Below are 18,779 nucleotides of genomic sequence, written 5' to 3' on the forward strand. Positions count from 1 at the left end.
CAGAATTGAGTGAGTGACTCACTCACTCACTGAGTCTAATCTGGACTCTTCAGTATTCTGGCTATTTTTCCACTTTCAGTGAAAAATAATGGAAATATATATACATAGTATGAAATAAAATTACTAGATTGCTTAAATCGCAAGTTAATCAGGAATTTAAAAGCAAAGAAAATAGCCAGAATATTAACCATTTCTTAAGAATAAAAACGTTTCGGAATCCAGCTCCATCGTCAGTTCAAAAGTTCAAAACCTATAAGAAAGCAGAATCAATTAGATAGTATATACATAGTATGAAATTCCAGTTTCTACAGCAATCTTATGAATTAGTAATATAAGTCATGCCCAGTATAAGTAAGCTAAGCAAGATGCTTTCATGCTTAGATCTCAAACTTCACAATTTTTCCAGTAGATGGAATCTTCTGAAAGGAATATACTTGCACTTAACATAAATATATATTTATAGAATAGGAAATTAATGTAAGTGCGATTAGTGAACAGAGAGTTCGTCGATTTAAATTATCAGAGAGTCGGACAATTCTTCAGATGGCGTTGGTAGATCGAAAGGCATATTTCAGGAAGTAGTTCTAGTTTATTAACAACGCTTCGAATGCAACAAACATTCATTTACAAGTTACAAGGAGCATTGAATATCGAAATTTTGGTGGATATATGTACATAATATATGTAACTAGGATACTACAGTATAATTTTGAACCAGGAAAATCACTCTACCCGTCTACCGGAGGAGACCGAAGATTGAGACCGGATTTGTCTCAAAGTTTTGACAAATCCGGTAGTCAGGAGACAGATAGCTGTAGTCCAATCTGTAGAGATGAGGGGTTCAGCTATCGTCAGTTGGTTGCTGTCGGGCCACTGCTTGATGACAATGCTGGTGGGTTCCATCAGCACAATGCGAGTGACGGTCTGGTTGTGAAATTGTCTCTTGTGGTACACTTGCCCTCTGGGTTGAAGGTAGCTATAATGAGACAGCGGCTCGGTTTCTTGGTTGTTAATCCAATTTGTCAGATGTAGTCCAAAGGATGAAGAAGTCTACAACCTTCTTAGAAGCAAAATTTATAGCCTATAGTCATCCTCTCGCGGTCGTTATCCTCTCGGATAACTACCGCGTTTCTGCATGGATCGTTTTGAGTTTTTTTTCGCAACACAATTGTGACATTGAAATAACAATTGTGACATTGAACAGCTATTACTTCTATGACCTGAGACAAGCTCAAACTCAGACCAAGTCTCAAAGCATTACAAACAAGCAAGGATAAGTCCACACAGAAAAGCCGCGATGTGGGCAAGAGAATGAAAGGCATTGGAAAATAGCAAGTGTGTGTGTTTTTTTGTGTTGTTTGTAAAGAATTGGACACACAAGAGACCAGCTGCCTTTCGCCCCGCTTGTTATTTTTAGAAAATCCCACGCAAAGTGAGGCTGGTTTCGTTATTGGCATAATATTGGGCAAAGGAACCACGATGGGTCATGGGCCCATATAGCGGGTTTCTCGCTAGGTATTCTCGCTAGCGATCATTTGGGCCAGCTGATGCACGAAGCTGTTACTTGCTTCTCGCTGCTGGTAGTTTTTCAGGGTAGATTGACCTGGGATTGTGCCCAAGAACACGTCCAGTCGTCTCTTGAAGGTCTCCAGGGTGAACTCACCCTCTCTTAGATCCTTTCGTAGGACGTTAAACAGCCTCGGCCCTGCCACGGAAAGTGATCCTTCCCACAGGGATTGAAATCTGACTGTAGATCTATTACGTAGTGGGAGTATCTTGCACAGTCTCCTCCTTCTCTCGTTGTGATGTGTAGTACGACACGACACGACACGGCACGACACGGATCTTTGGTACGCGTCTTACCTGCCCTCGTGGCCGCGATATCTTGCTTCACGGCGCTGGCCATCGGTGAGGACCTTTGGATGTGCTAGTGAGGGATTAAGTGGCGATTAAGGGATTAATGCTGGCAAGGAATTAAGTGAATGAATCGCACAAATGAACGTCATTGAAAAAATTGTATTCCACTATTTGTGTCTCAGAATTCAGTAACTTACAAAATTTACTATTTAGGGTAACATTGGGCAGCGAGCCCACTGCGTGTCATGGGCCCATAGCGGGTTTCTCGCTATGTATGGCAGATATTGGTCCGTGTTCTCTACCGCCGGTCGACAGTTTCACTGGGATGAAGTGTACGGATTTACGTTTTGCTAAGTGTTTGCATTATTAAGTTATTTGTGAATAACTTTTAGCCCAGATAAAATTTTTTTGCTGCAAAATAAAACTGTTTTCGATTACTATAGATGATGCTTGTGAAATTGCTGTGAATTATATTTTGAAAGTAATATATATAGGGATAATTTTGAGATCAAGTTTAGACTATTAGCTTTTAAAATAAAATGTTGACACGATTTAAATTGAAATGATACCTAGTGGGGCAACGGGCCTACGCGTATCACGGGGCAAAGCGCCCATGGTGAAGTCTTGTGTTATACATCATTAGATTTGTCTCAATGACCTTTTCAAAACTATGACTAGCTTTTTGAATTACAAATTACACTTAATATTGCACGATTTTTTTATTTGCCACCTCAAGGCAGCAGGTTTAGTTTCTAGTTATGCGTATTTATGACCCCTTATCGAGTTATTGACTCTTGCCCTGCCAAAAGTTAATTTTAGTCAACGCGTTTTTATGGTGTTGGCTGAAATCACGATTAGGTACGAATTCTCTGCACATAATATCTGGATAATAGACGAAACTGGAACGAAGTTTTTTCTGATCAGCTAAATATATTTTTTCTAGTCAAGGATACATTTTTTCATGTCAAAGACGAATTTTTTATCGCAAGGATATATTTTTCAAGTCAACGGTATATATTTTTATGTCAATGAAATATTTTTCTTCAGGTCAGTGATAGATTTTTTAAGCCAAGAGGATATTTTTTATTCAAGTTAAGGATATGATTTTTTGAGTTGTTAATAAATGAATGAATGTCATATTTTTTATTACATTTTTCTTATTTTCAACTGTAAAGTGTTGTTTTATCATTTAAAAAAAATATGCAATTGTGGTAAAGGGACCAAGGGTGGGCTCCTTGCCCCAAGCCCATGGGCCCATTGCCCCTGGGGTGGGGCAATGGGCCCATTTTGACACTTTTTACAAAATAGTGTTTCAATAAAAATTGAATAACTCTATACTCAGTCTTCAGGCGTCTAATTCACTTCATACATTCCTCATTAGTTGTACCTTTAAACAAAATAAAGAACCACCTCGTATCAATTAAAACATCATCAAAAATTTAGTTTAATGGGACCGACTACCCTCCGGAAAAACTTCTACAGTTATTATCCGATCATCATGAAACTTCACATACATACGTAAAATATAAAAATAAGAACATTTTGCTCATATGAATTTTTCGAAAAAATCGATAGAAAACGTGATATTCATAGAAAACGGACAAAAACGGGTACTATAGAAAATCTATCTCCTCCTACAAATATCGTCCTACAACGTCCAGACACATATCATTCGATTCGTAAAGACCATATCTATCGACCTAGCCATCGCTAGGTCGATTCCCCATATTCCCATATTATTTTTTTTATGCGCGTTTTTCCCATTTTTTCACTTTTTCACCCCCTCCCCCCCTTCTCCCCCATATATAAGACGAACCATGCACAAATTCAAAAAAAGCGATGGCTAGGTCGATAGATATGGTCTTTACGAATCGAATGATATAACTCTCATTGCTGTAGCTTGAAAACTGTAGGAGGAGATAGGTTTTCCGTGACAATAAGTTGAACTTTTCAGGACGGCACGACAAAGTCCCGCGCGCCTCGAAATAGGCACTCAATGTAGCATGGATACCAAACTACAGGCTTCTGTAGCTTACTCCACTCAAGGATGCTAGCAGCAACTTATAGCGCACCTCTACGTACAATGTTAGGAGGGTAACTGAGCTCAGATGCCAGATACACCAAGATATGTTGTCTTGCCGCTGTAATTTTCTTAGGTCTATTTAGTGAAGGAACTCCACCCCCCGCCCCGCATTAAAGCCCAGCCATCTGCGTCAATATTGCCGTACATGGATCGCAGTAGTATCGTTGGAAAGCTCAGAATGTCAGCTTTAAGATGAGACTAAGCATGTAACTGCAGCATAATTCAAGTAGAAACTATATTCAAAGATATCAGCAGCTAATTACTTTATATCTAATTACTTGAAGAACTCTCCCACCCGCTTCCCTTTAAAGAGACGCCATGAACGTAAATATTGGCGTACAGCAATGGCAGTGGTACCATTGGAAAGGGCAGAATTCCAGCTTTCAGATGAGCACAAAAACCGGAAAACGCCAAAATTTAAAATTTTAGGGTAGTCGGTCCCCTTAAAAAAAGTGGGGGGGGGGGCGCTGTCCCATGTTGCCCTATAATTCTACTAATGAAATTTACTATATCACCCCAGACGTCCCCATCCCGCGGAACCTCAACGCCTACAACAACTCTGCCGCCGACGGCCCCTACTACGAGTTCCTGGACTACTCCCCCGACCTGAGGGACCAGGGCATGGATAACTCCATTAAAGTCGTCTGCGGCACTGGCGTGTGAGTGAATATTTCTCAGCGACGTATTCGAGTTTCGGTGAAGTATCATGTACAAATGGAAAACAGTGAAGAAATATTAGGATGGTATTGACGGATGTTCATTTGACACTGTTTCCATAGACCTTTAAATTTATCACCAAGTTGAGTGTCCCGTTCGTTCCTTAATTTCCATTGTCACCTCTGAGTCATAGTAACTGTATGCGTGTAACTCATTATTTGATCGTGAAACGCGACTGAAAATACGATCAGAGGTGATTTTTTTTAATTATTCGTAATAAGATTTGAAAACTTACCCCCGTCTGATTCATCTGATGTTTTGTCTAGCAAATATTTTTGCTATTATATAATTAATGCTTCTCGTTAGAGATATTCCTTCTCTTTCGGTGTGCATTGAACCATCAGAAACCTTCTGTATCTTCCTTTCAGATGGTTGTTGTATGATGGGTACTACTACGGTGTAGAAAAAGAAGGTCCTGCTTTATTCGCCAATGGCTACGGGTGTGCCAACTATACGTATTCCTATTACTATGTAAGCAAACAGAAGGATTTATAGCTCGAATGTATTTAATAAATGGGAATGTAAAAAAAACGCTTAGTGTATGTATCACAGTGGATGTATCAACATGTAGTTTTATTTCCTGGCAGGATAAGATATCTTCTCTGCGGTACGCAGGCAGCCCCGACGGTGTGGAGGACGCCTACTACAACCTTTACGAGGGTGGCGGCTTCACGGGCAATGAATTCAAAGGCAACACAAATGCCACGGACGTCGCCTACTTGGACATGAAGGTGTCCTCTTTGATTACCAGTGGAAAATCGCCGTGGACATTCTTCACGTACGTCTTGCGTTTTAATTCACCCCAAAATGTCTGAGGGACGGTTATATGCTTTGGTTTAATTTTGCGTCTTTTACGATATGGTGGAAATTAGTTTAAACATCTGATGATTAGCGCAGTAAGCAATCCGGTACATCACACGTAAAAGTAAGATGTAAAAGGTTGCTTCTCTGTTGCACCTTTTATATGTATAATAGTTATATGAAAGACCTGAGGTTAGTTCGGGTTTAGTTTGTGATCAGAGGATAAATGATGCACAGAGCAGAGAACAACAGAGTACTTAATTGTTGAGTAAAACAACATACAGTTTATGGGATTACAGATAGAAGAGTGAGTTTAACACATTTGTCTACGCTAACGACTGGAGGGGAATGAGTCGAAGAACCCATACTCGACAGTTCTTGGTTGCCACAAAAAATGCAAAAAAGAATCTGAAAGCCTTCTTTTTGTACGCTGCTTCGAAGTGGAAGTCAAAGGACGGTATATCTGATTTGAAAGTAGACCAACGAAAGATTTCCTCTGATGAGGACAAGGCTAACGTTCTTAAATAGTTCTTCAGCAGTGTGTTCACAGATGAGGACTTGGACAGTATTCCAGATATTGAGGAGCGCCCAGTCGGCTCGAAGTTAACATGCTTTGAAGTACACAAAGAAGAGGTTCTTAAGCGCCTGGTAGCTATAAATCCCAACAAGTCATGTGGACCTGACGGCTTCCATCCCAGATTGCTCAAAGAATTAGCAACCGTTCTGGCCGGCCCATTGACAGTATTCTTTCAAAAAACCTTGAACGAAGGAACTTTGCCGTCCGACTGGAAAGAAGCTCAAGTAACACCATTGTTCAAAAAAGGTGACAAAAGCAGCCCCGGCAACAATCGCCCTGTCAGTCTGACAAGTGTTGTTTGTAAGCTAATGGAATCTGTTTTGAGGGATAGGATTATCGATCACTTGACTGCTCACCATCTCATATCAGATTGTCAACATGGTTTTATTGCCGGCAGATCCTGCACACTAACTTATTATCTACGTTGAACGATTGGACTCGCCTGCTGGACGAAAGGGAGCCAAAGGATAATTCCAGGCTTGAAGGGCAAGTCCTATGAAGAAAGATTGAAGATTATGAAGCTTCCAAGCCTCAGTTATCGACGTCTGCGTGGGGACCTCATTGAAGTATACAAGTATATTCATGGTCTATACAAGGTCCCCGAAGGATTACTAGAATTTGAAACAAGAACCAACACCAGGGGCCACGACTATAAGCTAAAAAACTGCGCTGCAACTTCTCCACGCGACAAAATTTCTTCTCGCTTCGAATCACCGACATGTGGAACAGCCTCTCAGATGACGTCGATGGCGCTCCAAGTATGAACGCGTTCAAGAACAGACTAGATAAAGCTATGGAAAAATATATGTTCAAATTTAAAATGCCTAGCTCCTTATCGAACCCGGTGGAAGTCTAGTAGCTACTTCAAACTATCGTTTGTCATGAAAAGATTCGGTCAAATGACACGATATTTGATCTTCTATGAACAAGGCACGAAAAGATCAAGAATCGGCGACAGGCCACATCAGGCCTACGCAACAGCGCCGACATCACTATGTTATGTTGACTGACGCTTCTCGTTCTGTCAGAGCGCTACATCTCGTTCAGTGAGTGACGTCGTTACTGAGATAGACAAAAGGAATGAACCTATCTAATTTCAGATGGCAGCTATCAATTCACATCTTACACAGAGGTACGGGAATATTGATGCTAAGAGATTGGTCTTAAGAAGTATGGATCTGTGCCACATGATGTGAGGATACGTGATGTGAGGATACGTGTCTCGTATGAAGTGAAGAAACGCACCTCATAGGTGGATTCGTGCCTGATGAAGGTTAATGCTGTCTTTGGTGCGCAGGGGCCAGAACTACACCGGAGCGGCCGTGTGCGTGTATCCTTGGGACGAGTACGGCGTTCATACCTTTACAGCTGCATCAGTAAGGAATCAAAAAAAGTTTGCGCGTCCTTTTTGTCCGTCCTAATGAGGGTTTTCCTCCTGTTGCCAGCGAGCGCATCATGATAGTCATTATGCAATAAAATATTAATTGTGTGTGTATAAAAATTGGCATAATGACGGTAATACATTAGGTATCGCTGTAACAATATCCAAATGCATTTATTTGATATTGATTCATTTATGTTGTTTATTTGTATTCAGAGCGCTTAGTGAACCATTACCGAGTGTTCTGTATAAATTTCAAGTAATCAAATTTTTTCATTGTGATTAATAGAGAATGAATGAGGTGAATTATTTTGGTGACATTGTTGTATAAATGCGACATGGGCAGCGTCATGTTCCAAAATTGAAGGCTTTTTCTTTTATGTGCGCTAAGTTGAGAATGTTGCTTAACTCCCTGAGGCAAGTTAACCTGGCCTCGCAAAGTACTGCTCGTCACCATGTCGCCATGACAGAATATATGGGCGAGCTGAGAAAAATAACCAGCGAACATCAACGAAGTGCTCATAACTTTCTAGCGCAGCCAAAGCTGTTGAACTTGTTTTTTTTGGTATATGTTAGCTCTAATCATACTCATTGCACACATAACAATGTTTATTCCTGCATTTTTTTCTTTCCCAAGATGTCATACTACATGGGATTAGCGGACAACTCGATCAGGTCGGTGGCCAAGGGCTGTCTTTCCGACAACATCCATGGTGGGCCCCACTGACAAGTGCTGCATAAAGTCGAAGACTTCCTGCCTTGATAACTAAATGAATATATGATTCCAAACGACATCACAGACGTTTCTTTTCCACATTTTGGAATCGCAATGACAGAATAAAACAATGCTGCTCACATAATACCCTTTTCAATAACTTGATAATTAAATCAAATTACTGATATATTTATATATCGGTTTATACTGCAAATAAAACGTTTTCATAATTTTAAAAATTATCAAAAAATTACGAATTGGTTTTATTCAGTTGTACAATATGATTTTATTGTAATATATATCAATTTTTAAAGTGAAATATAAATTCTTTAAACTATTTTGTAAATACTGTTTTTTGAGCTAAAAGATTTACCTAAACACCAAACATTTTGAGCAAACTTGTTAAAATAGTGACAATGCAGTGACCAATGACTTAAAATGACTTAATGAGATGCCAGGCTAAGATATTGAACATTTCTATAAAACCGTCAGTGGAAACATGCTATGCACACTTGCACAGGCCTGTCACTGGCAGCCTAATGGGCAGTTTTCAAACTTAATTTTTAAAAATACCTGATAAATCACAGAATCAATGGCAATAAGTACAATTGTAATTGAATTATACAAAGGCCATGCTTGGGAGCCCCAAAAGGTTTAACTTTATCTATGTGCAATTAAGATGTATTCAGTAGGATTGAATTCTATTTCTAGTGATTAAGGTTTATTTAACCACGACCAATACCAGCTCCAGCCTGACAACTTGCTCAGTTCCACAATTATACAATACAAGCCAATTTCAACAAAAACAATGTTATTTCATGCATTTTTACATAGAATATTTGTACATGTTCAATTATCATCCATCCAGAATTGAGTGAGTGACTCACTCACTCACTGGGTCTAATCTGGACTCTTCAGTATTCTGGCTATTTTTCCACTTTCAATGAGAAATCCGTGAAATTCTCGTTTTTCGGCAATCTCATCATGAATAAGTAAAATAAGTCTTGCTCAGTATAAGTAATCTAAGCATGATACTTTCATTTCTATACAATTTTTCCAGCAGATGGAATGTTCTGAACAGAATACGCTTGAACCGAACATAAATATATAAGATAGAATAGAAAATGTACACATGCTGAACATGCTGCTCTCAGGCTTAGATAACAAACTTCATGGTTTTCCAGCAGATGGAATGTTCTGAACAGAATATAATTGTCTGACTCTGATCAGAATATACTTGTCAGTCATCTACTTTACTGAAGCAAACAAGAGATTGTTAAAACATCAAATCATTTTTAATTCCTGATTAAGTTCAAAATTTTAATCCATATTTATGTTTGAAAATGCTGTTGCCCGCTGGCCATGATACTTTAATACCTATAGGTGGAACTAAAAAAATTGGGTCTAAAAAATCCTATGCATTTTCACTATGAGCCTATGACCTAATCAAAAGTACAGAAAGATTAATATTAACGGTAAACTTCACGTTAAGGATAGTTTTTCTTTTAAATTTAACGGGTTCAAGGAGTTATTAACTTTCTTGAAGATGATTTTGAATCTATATGTAACTAGCAGGCCACTTGTGCGACGAAATTAGATAAGGCGACATATCGGCTCAGGCCCTCAGGATGTGAAATAGCGACGGCTGCTTAGTCGTTTGTATACCGTGATGGCAATCTTATCTGACAAAAGTGAAAAAAGTCTATCTCACCTCCTTTGCACATGATCAAATTTCGAGAGAGACAATTGTTTAAAAATCACTCCGTCCACTCACTCCAATGTAACCTCCGAAGTCTAACCAGTATAGGTTTGTCAGATTCACGTAACATGAGGCTTAGTCTTTAAATTGCGCAACGATGCATGAAATGTTGCCACAATAAACTGATTAAGTATGCTACTTTGAGAGGAAGAATTTAAATTGAAATTTGTGGACATTATTATATAATGTCCACAATTATATATGTTATATTATATTATATGTTAATTATATTATACGTAATTAATATGTAATATAAATTGGAGAAAAATTCGAAATATTTGGATATTTAGCAAGTCAATTTGTTTCCAGTCAGGATAGTTTATACCAGTTTATAGTTATAACGATGAAGAAAGTGCCTATATACCTGGCCTTTCAATCCATAAACATTTGGGTCAAAATGTACTGTTAAACTTTTCAAACAATCGATATGGTGAGAGTTCATATGGTCGGTGAAGGCATTTTAAACTCTTCTTGCTATTTTGTTCAAAAAATAGATTTTTGAATTATATGGCAATTTATTAAAATGATATTCAGATTTTATCGCCTTGTTTATATTTTTTTAATAATAAATCCTCATCAATATTCATCGTGGTTCGAAAAAAAAGATATAAAATCAAAATGAGTGATTCATTCTTCCATGAATAATTGCTGTAGAAATTAATTGTCTTTCCAGCTATTTAATTACGCCAAACCTCCAAAATATCCAATAAACGAATTATGAGAAATATAATTTCTGAAATGCCTCTAAAGTTACAACAAACCCTTTCTGAGCAAACTTTCCTGAAATTAATCATGCATTAAAGGCGGTTCAATGTAAACTGTAAGAAATCAGATCATTGCATCATGCATCGAACTCACCTTCATTTTGTCAGATTTCTGACCGTATACCGTTTAACAAGCTAATAACAGTATTCTGAAATGCGTACGAATGCTGTAGCTCTATGGAAACATCGATAGATGATATAAGTAACAATTTCTTTTCAATAGGTGTGGATGTCAAAGCCTACGTTTAAGTTGGGGCACCAAAATACGCACGCACGATATTGAGTTCGATTGCAGAATCGTTCATAGTACGAGTATATACAGCAACCGAAACGTGGTCGAATAGAGTCAATAGACCAACATTATACTTTATCATCGAATCAAACAAAGAACAATTCTTATAATAAGGGGATCAACATTCTACGATCTACGTGATATAATAAGGAATTGAAAACAGAGAAAATATCAGCAATAACTTGGGCTAAATAAAGAAATATTTAGCAAAACTTCGGGCAACATTTCACTTTAGACTTATTGTACTTCCAAATTCCCATGGAGACTAGCCATGGAGTGATAAAATTACATAGCACAGCATATTTTGTCGATTTATTGGAGTGTTTTTACTTGGGCAAGCTAATTGTTCCGTTGTTAAACTAACATAAGCGTTTGATACATGCAGCCTGCTTCTCGTATAGCCGTATCCTTAATGCATCAGTAGGTGCTATTTGTCACGTTCTCTTAGGTTCTGTACGTGCTCCACGCGATGGAGTCAGTATCCAGGCGTCAAGGACTTAAGATCCCCATGCGCACAACGTGTTGGAGATCCTCAACGTGCCCCAAGTTGCAAGGTTTCCCTCTGTAGATATTGTTGGATTTGCAACCCCTGGCAACCGACTTCATTTGATTTGTCAGGGGTGCCTAGATCTATCACCTTGTGGAGGTTTAGAAACATCAAACATTCTGCGACGCAATGAATTTGAGGTTATTTGTCGATACGTAAACTATGAAAACACTACGTAAATTAATGTCAACATCAGCGATCGACAACAACATATCGTGGAAGGAGCTCAAGAGGTTTTGCTGCTTGGAAAACTAACAATTGCATTATTGATGTTCTTAATTGTCCACGTTCACAGATCACTTATCTGGTCATGGAAACCAGGTAACAATCGTAACGAAATAAGAGAAAACCTCTGCTACAGGAGGTAGGCTTAACTTGAACAGATGTTGTTGAAATTCATGTTTTCTCATTAGTTAGCTATGACCAGGAGTTAACCACTCGAAAATTCAAAATCCACGTGAACCTACGATAAAACAATTAAAGACCTCGTGGGCCCTCTTGTGACGTACCCAATGCACGTACGCATGATGGTAGGAGACACCGCTGTTATCGGCCAAATGCGTGGGACGCACGCATATGGCCACGCTGTTGAACTGAGTTCCCCTGCGAACATAAATAAGGTTATTCATTGTGAGTGACATATACGTGCACATTTACGTAAGCGCAACGTAAGCGCAACGTAAGCGCAACATAAGCGCAACATAAGCGCAACTTAAGCGCAACATAGGCGCAACATAAGCGCAACATAAGCGCAACATAAACGCAACATAAGCGCAACATTAGCGCAACATAAGCGCAACATAAGCGCAACATAAACGCAACATAAACGCAACATAAGCGCAACATAAACGCAACATAAACACAACATAAACGCAACATAAACACAACATAAACACAACATAAACAAAACATAACATAAACATAATATAACATAAACATAACATAAACATAATATTACATAAACACAACATAACATAATATAACATGTCATATCAACCGCGGGGCCATATTTAGTTTTGTAATGATTTATTAACGTTAATTGTGCGAGATTCACACGAGGAACACGTGCTGATTTTTCCATGCTTATCTTTCTTTGATGCGGCGGCATACCAGACTTGTTTACTTCTAGTCTATTTAGATTCTAACATTCAGGTATGCCTACGCATCGATATGATACTGTGAGATATAATGGAATATATAACTGCATCTTCGCCCACATGTCGCACTACAGGTACTTGAAGCAGTTATCTCGTCCAGCCGCTGCATTAAAAGTCACCAGTCGAGAAGATGGGATCTTTGGTACGCGTCTTACCGGCCCTCGTGGCCGCGATATCTTGCTTCACGGCGCTGGCCATCGGTGAGGACCTTTGGATGTGCTAGTGAGGGACTAAGTGGCGATTATCGGAAGTAGGATGAACCACACAATTAAATTTCATTTAACAATTCTTTTTACACCATTTGTATTTCAGAATTAAGAAGAAACTTACAAAACTTACTATTTACATTTCTACTAATAGAATTTATTACATCACCCCATGCAGACATCCCCGACCTGCGTTACCTGAAAGCCTACATCAACGATGACCCCGACGGCCCCTACCACGAGTTCCTGGACTACTCCCCCGACCTCAGCGTCCAGGGCTTGGATGATTTATCCATTAAGCGCATCTGCTTAACTGGACAGTAAGTGAATATTTTTCAACGACATATCCGAGTTCGCGGGGAAGTATCATGTACAAATCGAAAACAATGAAGGATTTTTAGGATGGTGTTGGCAGAAGTTCTGGTGACTCTCTTTCCACAGGTGTTCAAAGTTATCATCAAGTTGAGTGTCCTCTTGGTCCTCCAATCTAAACTGTCACCTCTAAGTTACAGTTCCTACAAGAGCGTATAACTCATTATGTGATCGTGAAGCTCAAAATACGATCAGGGTTTTTTTTACTTCTATTCGTATTAGGATTTGAAAACTTACCCCCATCTGATTCATCTGATGTTTTGACTAGCAATAATTATGTGCTATTATATAGTTAATGCTTCTCGTTAGATATACTACTCGTCTTTCGGTGTGCATTAAACCATCAAAAACCTGCTTTATCTTCCTCTCAGATGGTTGCTGTACGACGAGCACTACTACAACGGGATTGACACTTTTATTATTGGGCTCAACGACTGTTACAACCTGTCTTCCAGTGACTCTGTAAGCAAACGGAAGGATTTATAACTGGAATGCATAGAATAAATGTGAATGTTTAAAACGCTTTGTGTATGGATGTATCAACACAGTGGATGTATCAACATGTACTACTATTACCTGGTAGATATCTTCTCTGCGGTACACGGGCAGCCCCTACGGTCTGAACGACGTCTACTACAACCTCTACGAGGGGGAGAACTACGGGGGCAATGAATTCAAGGGCAACACAAACACCCCAACCGTCGCCAACTTGGATATGAATGTGTCTTCCTTGACTATCAATGGACAATCGCCGTGGACTTTCTTCACGTACGTCTTGTGTTATAATTCAACCCAAAAATCTGAGAGAGGGATATATGTTTTGGTTTAATTTCGCGTCTGTTACGATATGGCGGAAATTAGCTTGCACATCTGGCGATGAACGACGTAGGCAATCAGGCACAAGAAAAAATAAATGTCTCCAAGACGAGAGCCCTGGTGCAGCATGCATAAGATTATTCGAGTGCAGGATTAATAACAGATAACGCCTTCTTCATGTAGCACAGGTACGAGAATACTGATGCTACGAGATGGGTCTTAAGAAGTAAGGATCTGTGACACATGATGTGAGGATACGTGCCTCATATAAAGTGAAGAAACGTACCTCATAGAGCGTGGAACCGTGCCTGATGAAGGTTAATGCTGTCATTGGTGCGCAGGGGCCTGCAGTACGCCGGGGAGGCCGTGTGCGTGTACCCTTACGGCCCCGTCAGCAACAACGGCATTTATTTGAATTTCTATGGAATTGGAACAGTAAGGAAACAAATGGAGTGTGCGCATCTTTTTTGTTTGCCCTAGTAAGAGTTTTCCTCCTTTTGCTAGCGAGCGCATCGTTATTATAGCGATAAAATAATAATTGTGTGTGTGTATACAAAATTGGCATCTTGATGGTAATACATTAGGTTCACTGTAACGTAAATATTATGATGCGATTATTCGACATTGTTTCATTAATGTTGTTTATTTGTATCAGATTACGAAGATACGAATTATGAAATTATTTTGAACGCTTAAAGGACCATGACCAAGTCCCCTTCATATAATTTCAACCAATCAAAATTTTCAATTGTGATTAATAAAGAAAGCTTGCCCAGTCAGAAATCGCCGCAGTCTGGAAGCCAGCCGCGGGTGAACTTGCCTGCGCCAACGCTCGCCCCAGCGCAACGCCAGGGTGGTCAACAGCGCAGGAATGTCCACAGCAGCGCAATATTGTGGCAGCATACCTCCAATATTTATCCAAAATTAACCGAATTCTTTCGTGTTCACTGCTACACACACCCACGGTACTTCCTGCACCAGTATAGTATAGACGCTAGAGCGTAGACACTCCCGCGCATGCCTACTGCGCAGCGCGGCCCGCGCATGCGCAGGGCAGTTACTTGCATTTGAGAAGCATGTGAGTTATGCAATACGTTCAGTCGTATTCGTTACCGTTTGGCGTTCATTTGGTATATCTATTATTTTGTGCATTTATTTTTATTTTTTACTTTCAGATCATTCACTGATTTCGCGTTTTTCATCGAATTTATGTCAATTAACTGAATACACATGATACTGGATGGAACTAGTTTCACAAATACTGGCGACATGGATTCGCTGTAGTATAGAATAAAACTGTCGAAAATAAAAAATGTAGAAATAAAGAATCATGTAAACCTCATAATTTTAGAGAAATCAAATAAAAGAATAATTCAATCCGTTTCTTCCGGTATAAGCTCCACACGAATATTCATGCCTAGAAGGTTCTTTCAATATTCCTCCGCCTTCCTCACCCTTCACCCCCTTCCTCTCCCTGCCTCCTCAAAGCTTGAACCGTTACCGCCGGCATATTCGACGTAGGCCGCGGTAGAGCTGCGGCAAGTTGCCTGGCGCAGCTTTTGCCGACCGAGGCCTCGCGCTGTTCGAGGCAGATGAGGCCATATCATCGCTAGACTGCTTGGACGCGAGGTTAAGTCGGCCAAAACGGCCTAGATTTGCGCGTCTGCGAACGTCTCTGCGGCGAACGGCCGCAATGCCTGCGAGAATTTCGAACTGGGTGAGGTGACTTATTTTGAGGACTTGGTTGCATAGATGTGACATCGACTGCGCCATGTTCCAAGTTTGATGGCTTTTTCTTTTATGTACGCTAACATGAGAACACTGCAGGGAGTTAACCTGGCCTCGCAAAGCACTGCGTGTTACCATGTCGCCATGACAGAATATATGGGCGACGGAGAAACATAACTAGCGAACATCAACCAAGTGCTCATAACTTTCTAGGGCATACAAAGCTGCTGAACTTGATTTGTGGCTTTTGTTAACTCTAATCATACGGTACTCATTGCATGCACTTCAATGCTTAACCCTGAATTTTTTCCTTTCCCAAGATTACAGACTTAGGCTTACCGGACAACTCGATCAGGTCGGTGGCCAAGGGCTGCCTAACCGACAACGTCTACAGGGGCGACCGCCCCCACCAGGGGGAGTGGAGACCAGGGTGGAAATTAGGACATCCGACAAGTGATGCATGAAGTCGAAGACATCCTGCCTTGATAACCTAAAGAATATATGATTCCAAACGATATCACAGAAGTTTCACTTTCACGTTTTGGAACCGCAAGTACATAATGAAAAAATACTGCCTGAATAATACCCATGGCAATAACTTTTTCATTTGAACAAATTGCCGATATTCATGGCAGTTTATGCTGCGATTCAAACATTTTCATAATCGCGACGAATAATGTGTTCATTAAATTCCTGATATAAATTAACAAAAAATTGCGAATTTGCCTAATTCACTTGTACAATAATATGTATTTGCTCGTATAAATATTAATTTTCAAAATGGAATGTTTATTCTCTAACCAATTTTGTAACTTCATTTTTTGCTGAGCTAAAAGATTTACATAAATACCAAACATTCATATGAAATATATAGGACAAAGATATTGATTTTTTACATTACTTTCAAGGCCAGATCGAAAAAACCGACGAACAGAACGCGTGTGACTGCGGTTTCCGATGTCATTATGATTGCGTTCTTAATTAATTGCATCGTTCATGATCATTATGGCTGCATTGTGCATCATCATTATGAAAGATCTTTCTCCAACTGTGGCTCAAATGTCTAGCATTTTATAGTTAATATATTTAACCATAACTACCAGAACTGTGCAACTACAGGACTGCATATCGTATCAGTAACTGACAGTCTGACAGACCGAATATTGTAGCAGTGACTGACAGACTGCATATTGTAGCAGTGACTGCCAGACTGCATATTGTAGCAGTGACTGCCAAACAGCATATTATAGCAGTGACTGACAGACAGCATATTGTAACAATAACTACCCTCTTCTGTCCGTTTTCTATTTATTTCATGTTTTCCTTCATTATCAGAAAAAATTCACACGTACTCCAGGTCTTTGAATTCGTGCTTTGAATATGTGTAAAATTGTGTACGAGGTTTCAGAAAGATCGTTCACTATATACTGAAAAATTTTTCTAACCCAGACGCTTCCCTTAAAATTTTATTGTTTTATTTTAGAATTTCCATCTTTTTGATTTTATACATCATTTACACATCCTGACGCCGGCCTAAATAGGAGCCGGATTTGCTGGCCGGAGCCTGCCGAACAATGGTGGTCAGCACGACTATAACTAACAATATTACACTATGAAACAATTTTATTTAACACAACACATAAATACATTCAAAGAATTCAAACCATTCATTCAAAACTCTAACATTAAAGTAGAGAGCAAATGCACTATCACCCACCTAATAGGGACGCTACAGGTGCACTCGAAAATAGTGACAGTAGGTACGCTCCGACCAAGTGACAGCAATCGAATGAGAAGAAAAATAACCCGGGCTTCAGGCCGGTAACGCCACGTCAGCACATAGCACGGTTGCCAACCCTACAAGCAGCCGTAAAACTCACGACACTAAATTAAATTTAAATAACTTAAATCATAAAAGGTGAATTTCCCTTACATGGTACTTATACCGTATACTTGATTATGGGTTGACTGTTTACAGCTGAGGGATTACACAGGTTTGACGGTAAAAAAAATGAGTTAAATAAGCAAATTTAAATATTTAAATTCGGATGTAAATTTAAGTGTGAATTATAGTGTGTTATAAGGAGCATGAGAGGGGCAAGCAGTAACTGTACAAAGGTAATACCAAATCAATGCACATGATTTGACATATTGAAAGCATAAAAAAGTATCACTAATTAATAACACGCAGCATTCAAGTTCAATTTGTAGTGATCAATTTGAAGCAATGAAGAGAATAATTATGTTAAAAAATTCTAATTTATCCATGCCCCTTCTTGAAGAATATTCGTAATGAAATAGAAATTAAACTGACCAAAAATAATAATAAATAAACACTCGTTTAGAATGAAAGAAATGAAAAGCAACTCATGAGAACAAATAAACTAAAATGATGCAGAAAGTATTGATGTGATTTGGCTACCATTAAGTGCTAAAGTGCAACAGTAATACTACGGACTGTTCCAGCCCACTTTTGGTTTTTTTCTCCCCAAGATATGCCCCCTTATGGTTTTTTTTTTTTGTTTTTTGCGTTTTTCAGAGTCGATTGAGGTTAGGTTGGTTAGGAAAAGTTTTTTTTTTGTATAGAAAAATAATAGAAACTTGACCTAACTGGACCTAACCTTGATGATTGTTTGTTGAAGTTACTTAGTCTAGGTTTTTTTTACTATGAATCTAGGTTTTTTCTAGGTTTCTTCTAGTTTTTTTTTGGGTTGTCTAGGTTTTTTTCCGAGTGGGCTCGACTTTTCTAGGTTTTCTGGGTTTTTCTAGGTTTTAGCCCACTTCTGGTATTCTGGTATTCTGGTATGGTCCAGTATGACCCTTATGGTAACCCTTATGGTACTGGTTTCTGGTATTTATGACCCTTATGGTCGTTAAAGTGGGCTGAAAAAGCCCACTAAAGGTCGTTTTTTTAAACTGGGCTCAGCCCACTAAAAACCGGGCTCAGCCCACTACCAGATCCATAAAGGTGCGATTACCATAACTTCTATGACCACCTGAGGGCAGT

The 18,779-nt window shown here is 39.2% G+C and overlaps 1 protein-coding gene across 1 annotated transcript; it reads left to right on the forward strand.

The window, feature by feature from the left end:
* Positions 1-12,727: 12,727 nt before the first annotated feature.
* On the forward strand, positions 12,728-16,342 carry LOC108666659. Its single transcript, XM_018153577.2, has 6 exons — positions 12,728-12,850; positions 13,035-13,176; positions 13,600-13,690; positions 13,812-13,996; positions 14,386-14,479; positions 16,093-16,342. The coding sequence occupies exons 1-6, from the start codon at positions 12,781-12,783 to the stop codon at positions 16,234-16,236; spliced, it is 726 nt and encodes a 241-aa protein (XP_018009066.1). The 5' UTR covers positions 12,728-12,780; the 3' UTR covers positions 16,237-16,342.
* Positions 16,343-18,779: the final 2,437 nt, after the last annotated feature.

Source organism: Hyalella azteca, unplaced genomic scaffold (assembly GCF_000764305.2).
Source record: "Hyalella azteca isolate HAZT.00-mixed unplaced genomic scaffold, Hazt_2.0.2 contig15246, whole genome shotgun sequence".
In the NCBI taxonomy this organism is placed as follows: Eukaryota; Metazoa; Arthropoda; class Malacostraca; order Amphipoda; family Hyalellidae; genus Hyalella; species Hyalella azteca.

Bases quoted from the DNA above. Each gene is read 5' to 3' on its own strand.
- LOC108666659 (XM_018153577.2), top strand. From the start codon at position 12,781: ATGGGATCTTTGGTACGCGTCTTACCGGCCCTCGTGGCCGCGATATCT. The intron at 13,691-13,811 runs GTAAGCAAACGG...ATTACCTGGTAG, and splicing joins ACCTGTCTTCCAGTGACTCT to ATATCTTCTCTGCGGTACAC. The intron at 14,480-16,092 runs GTAAGGAAACAA...TCCTTTCCCAAG, and splicing joins ATTTCTATGGAATTGGAACA to ATTACAGACTTAGGCTTACC.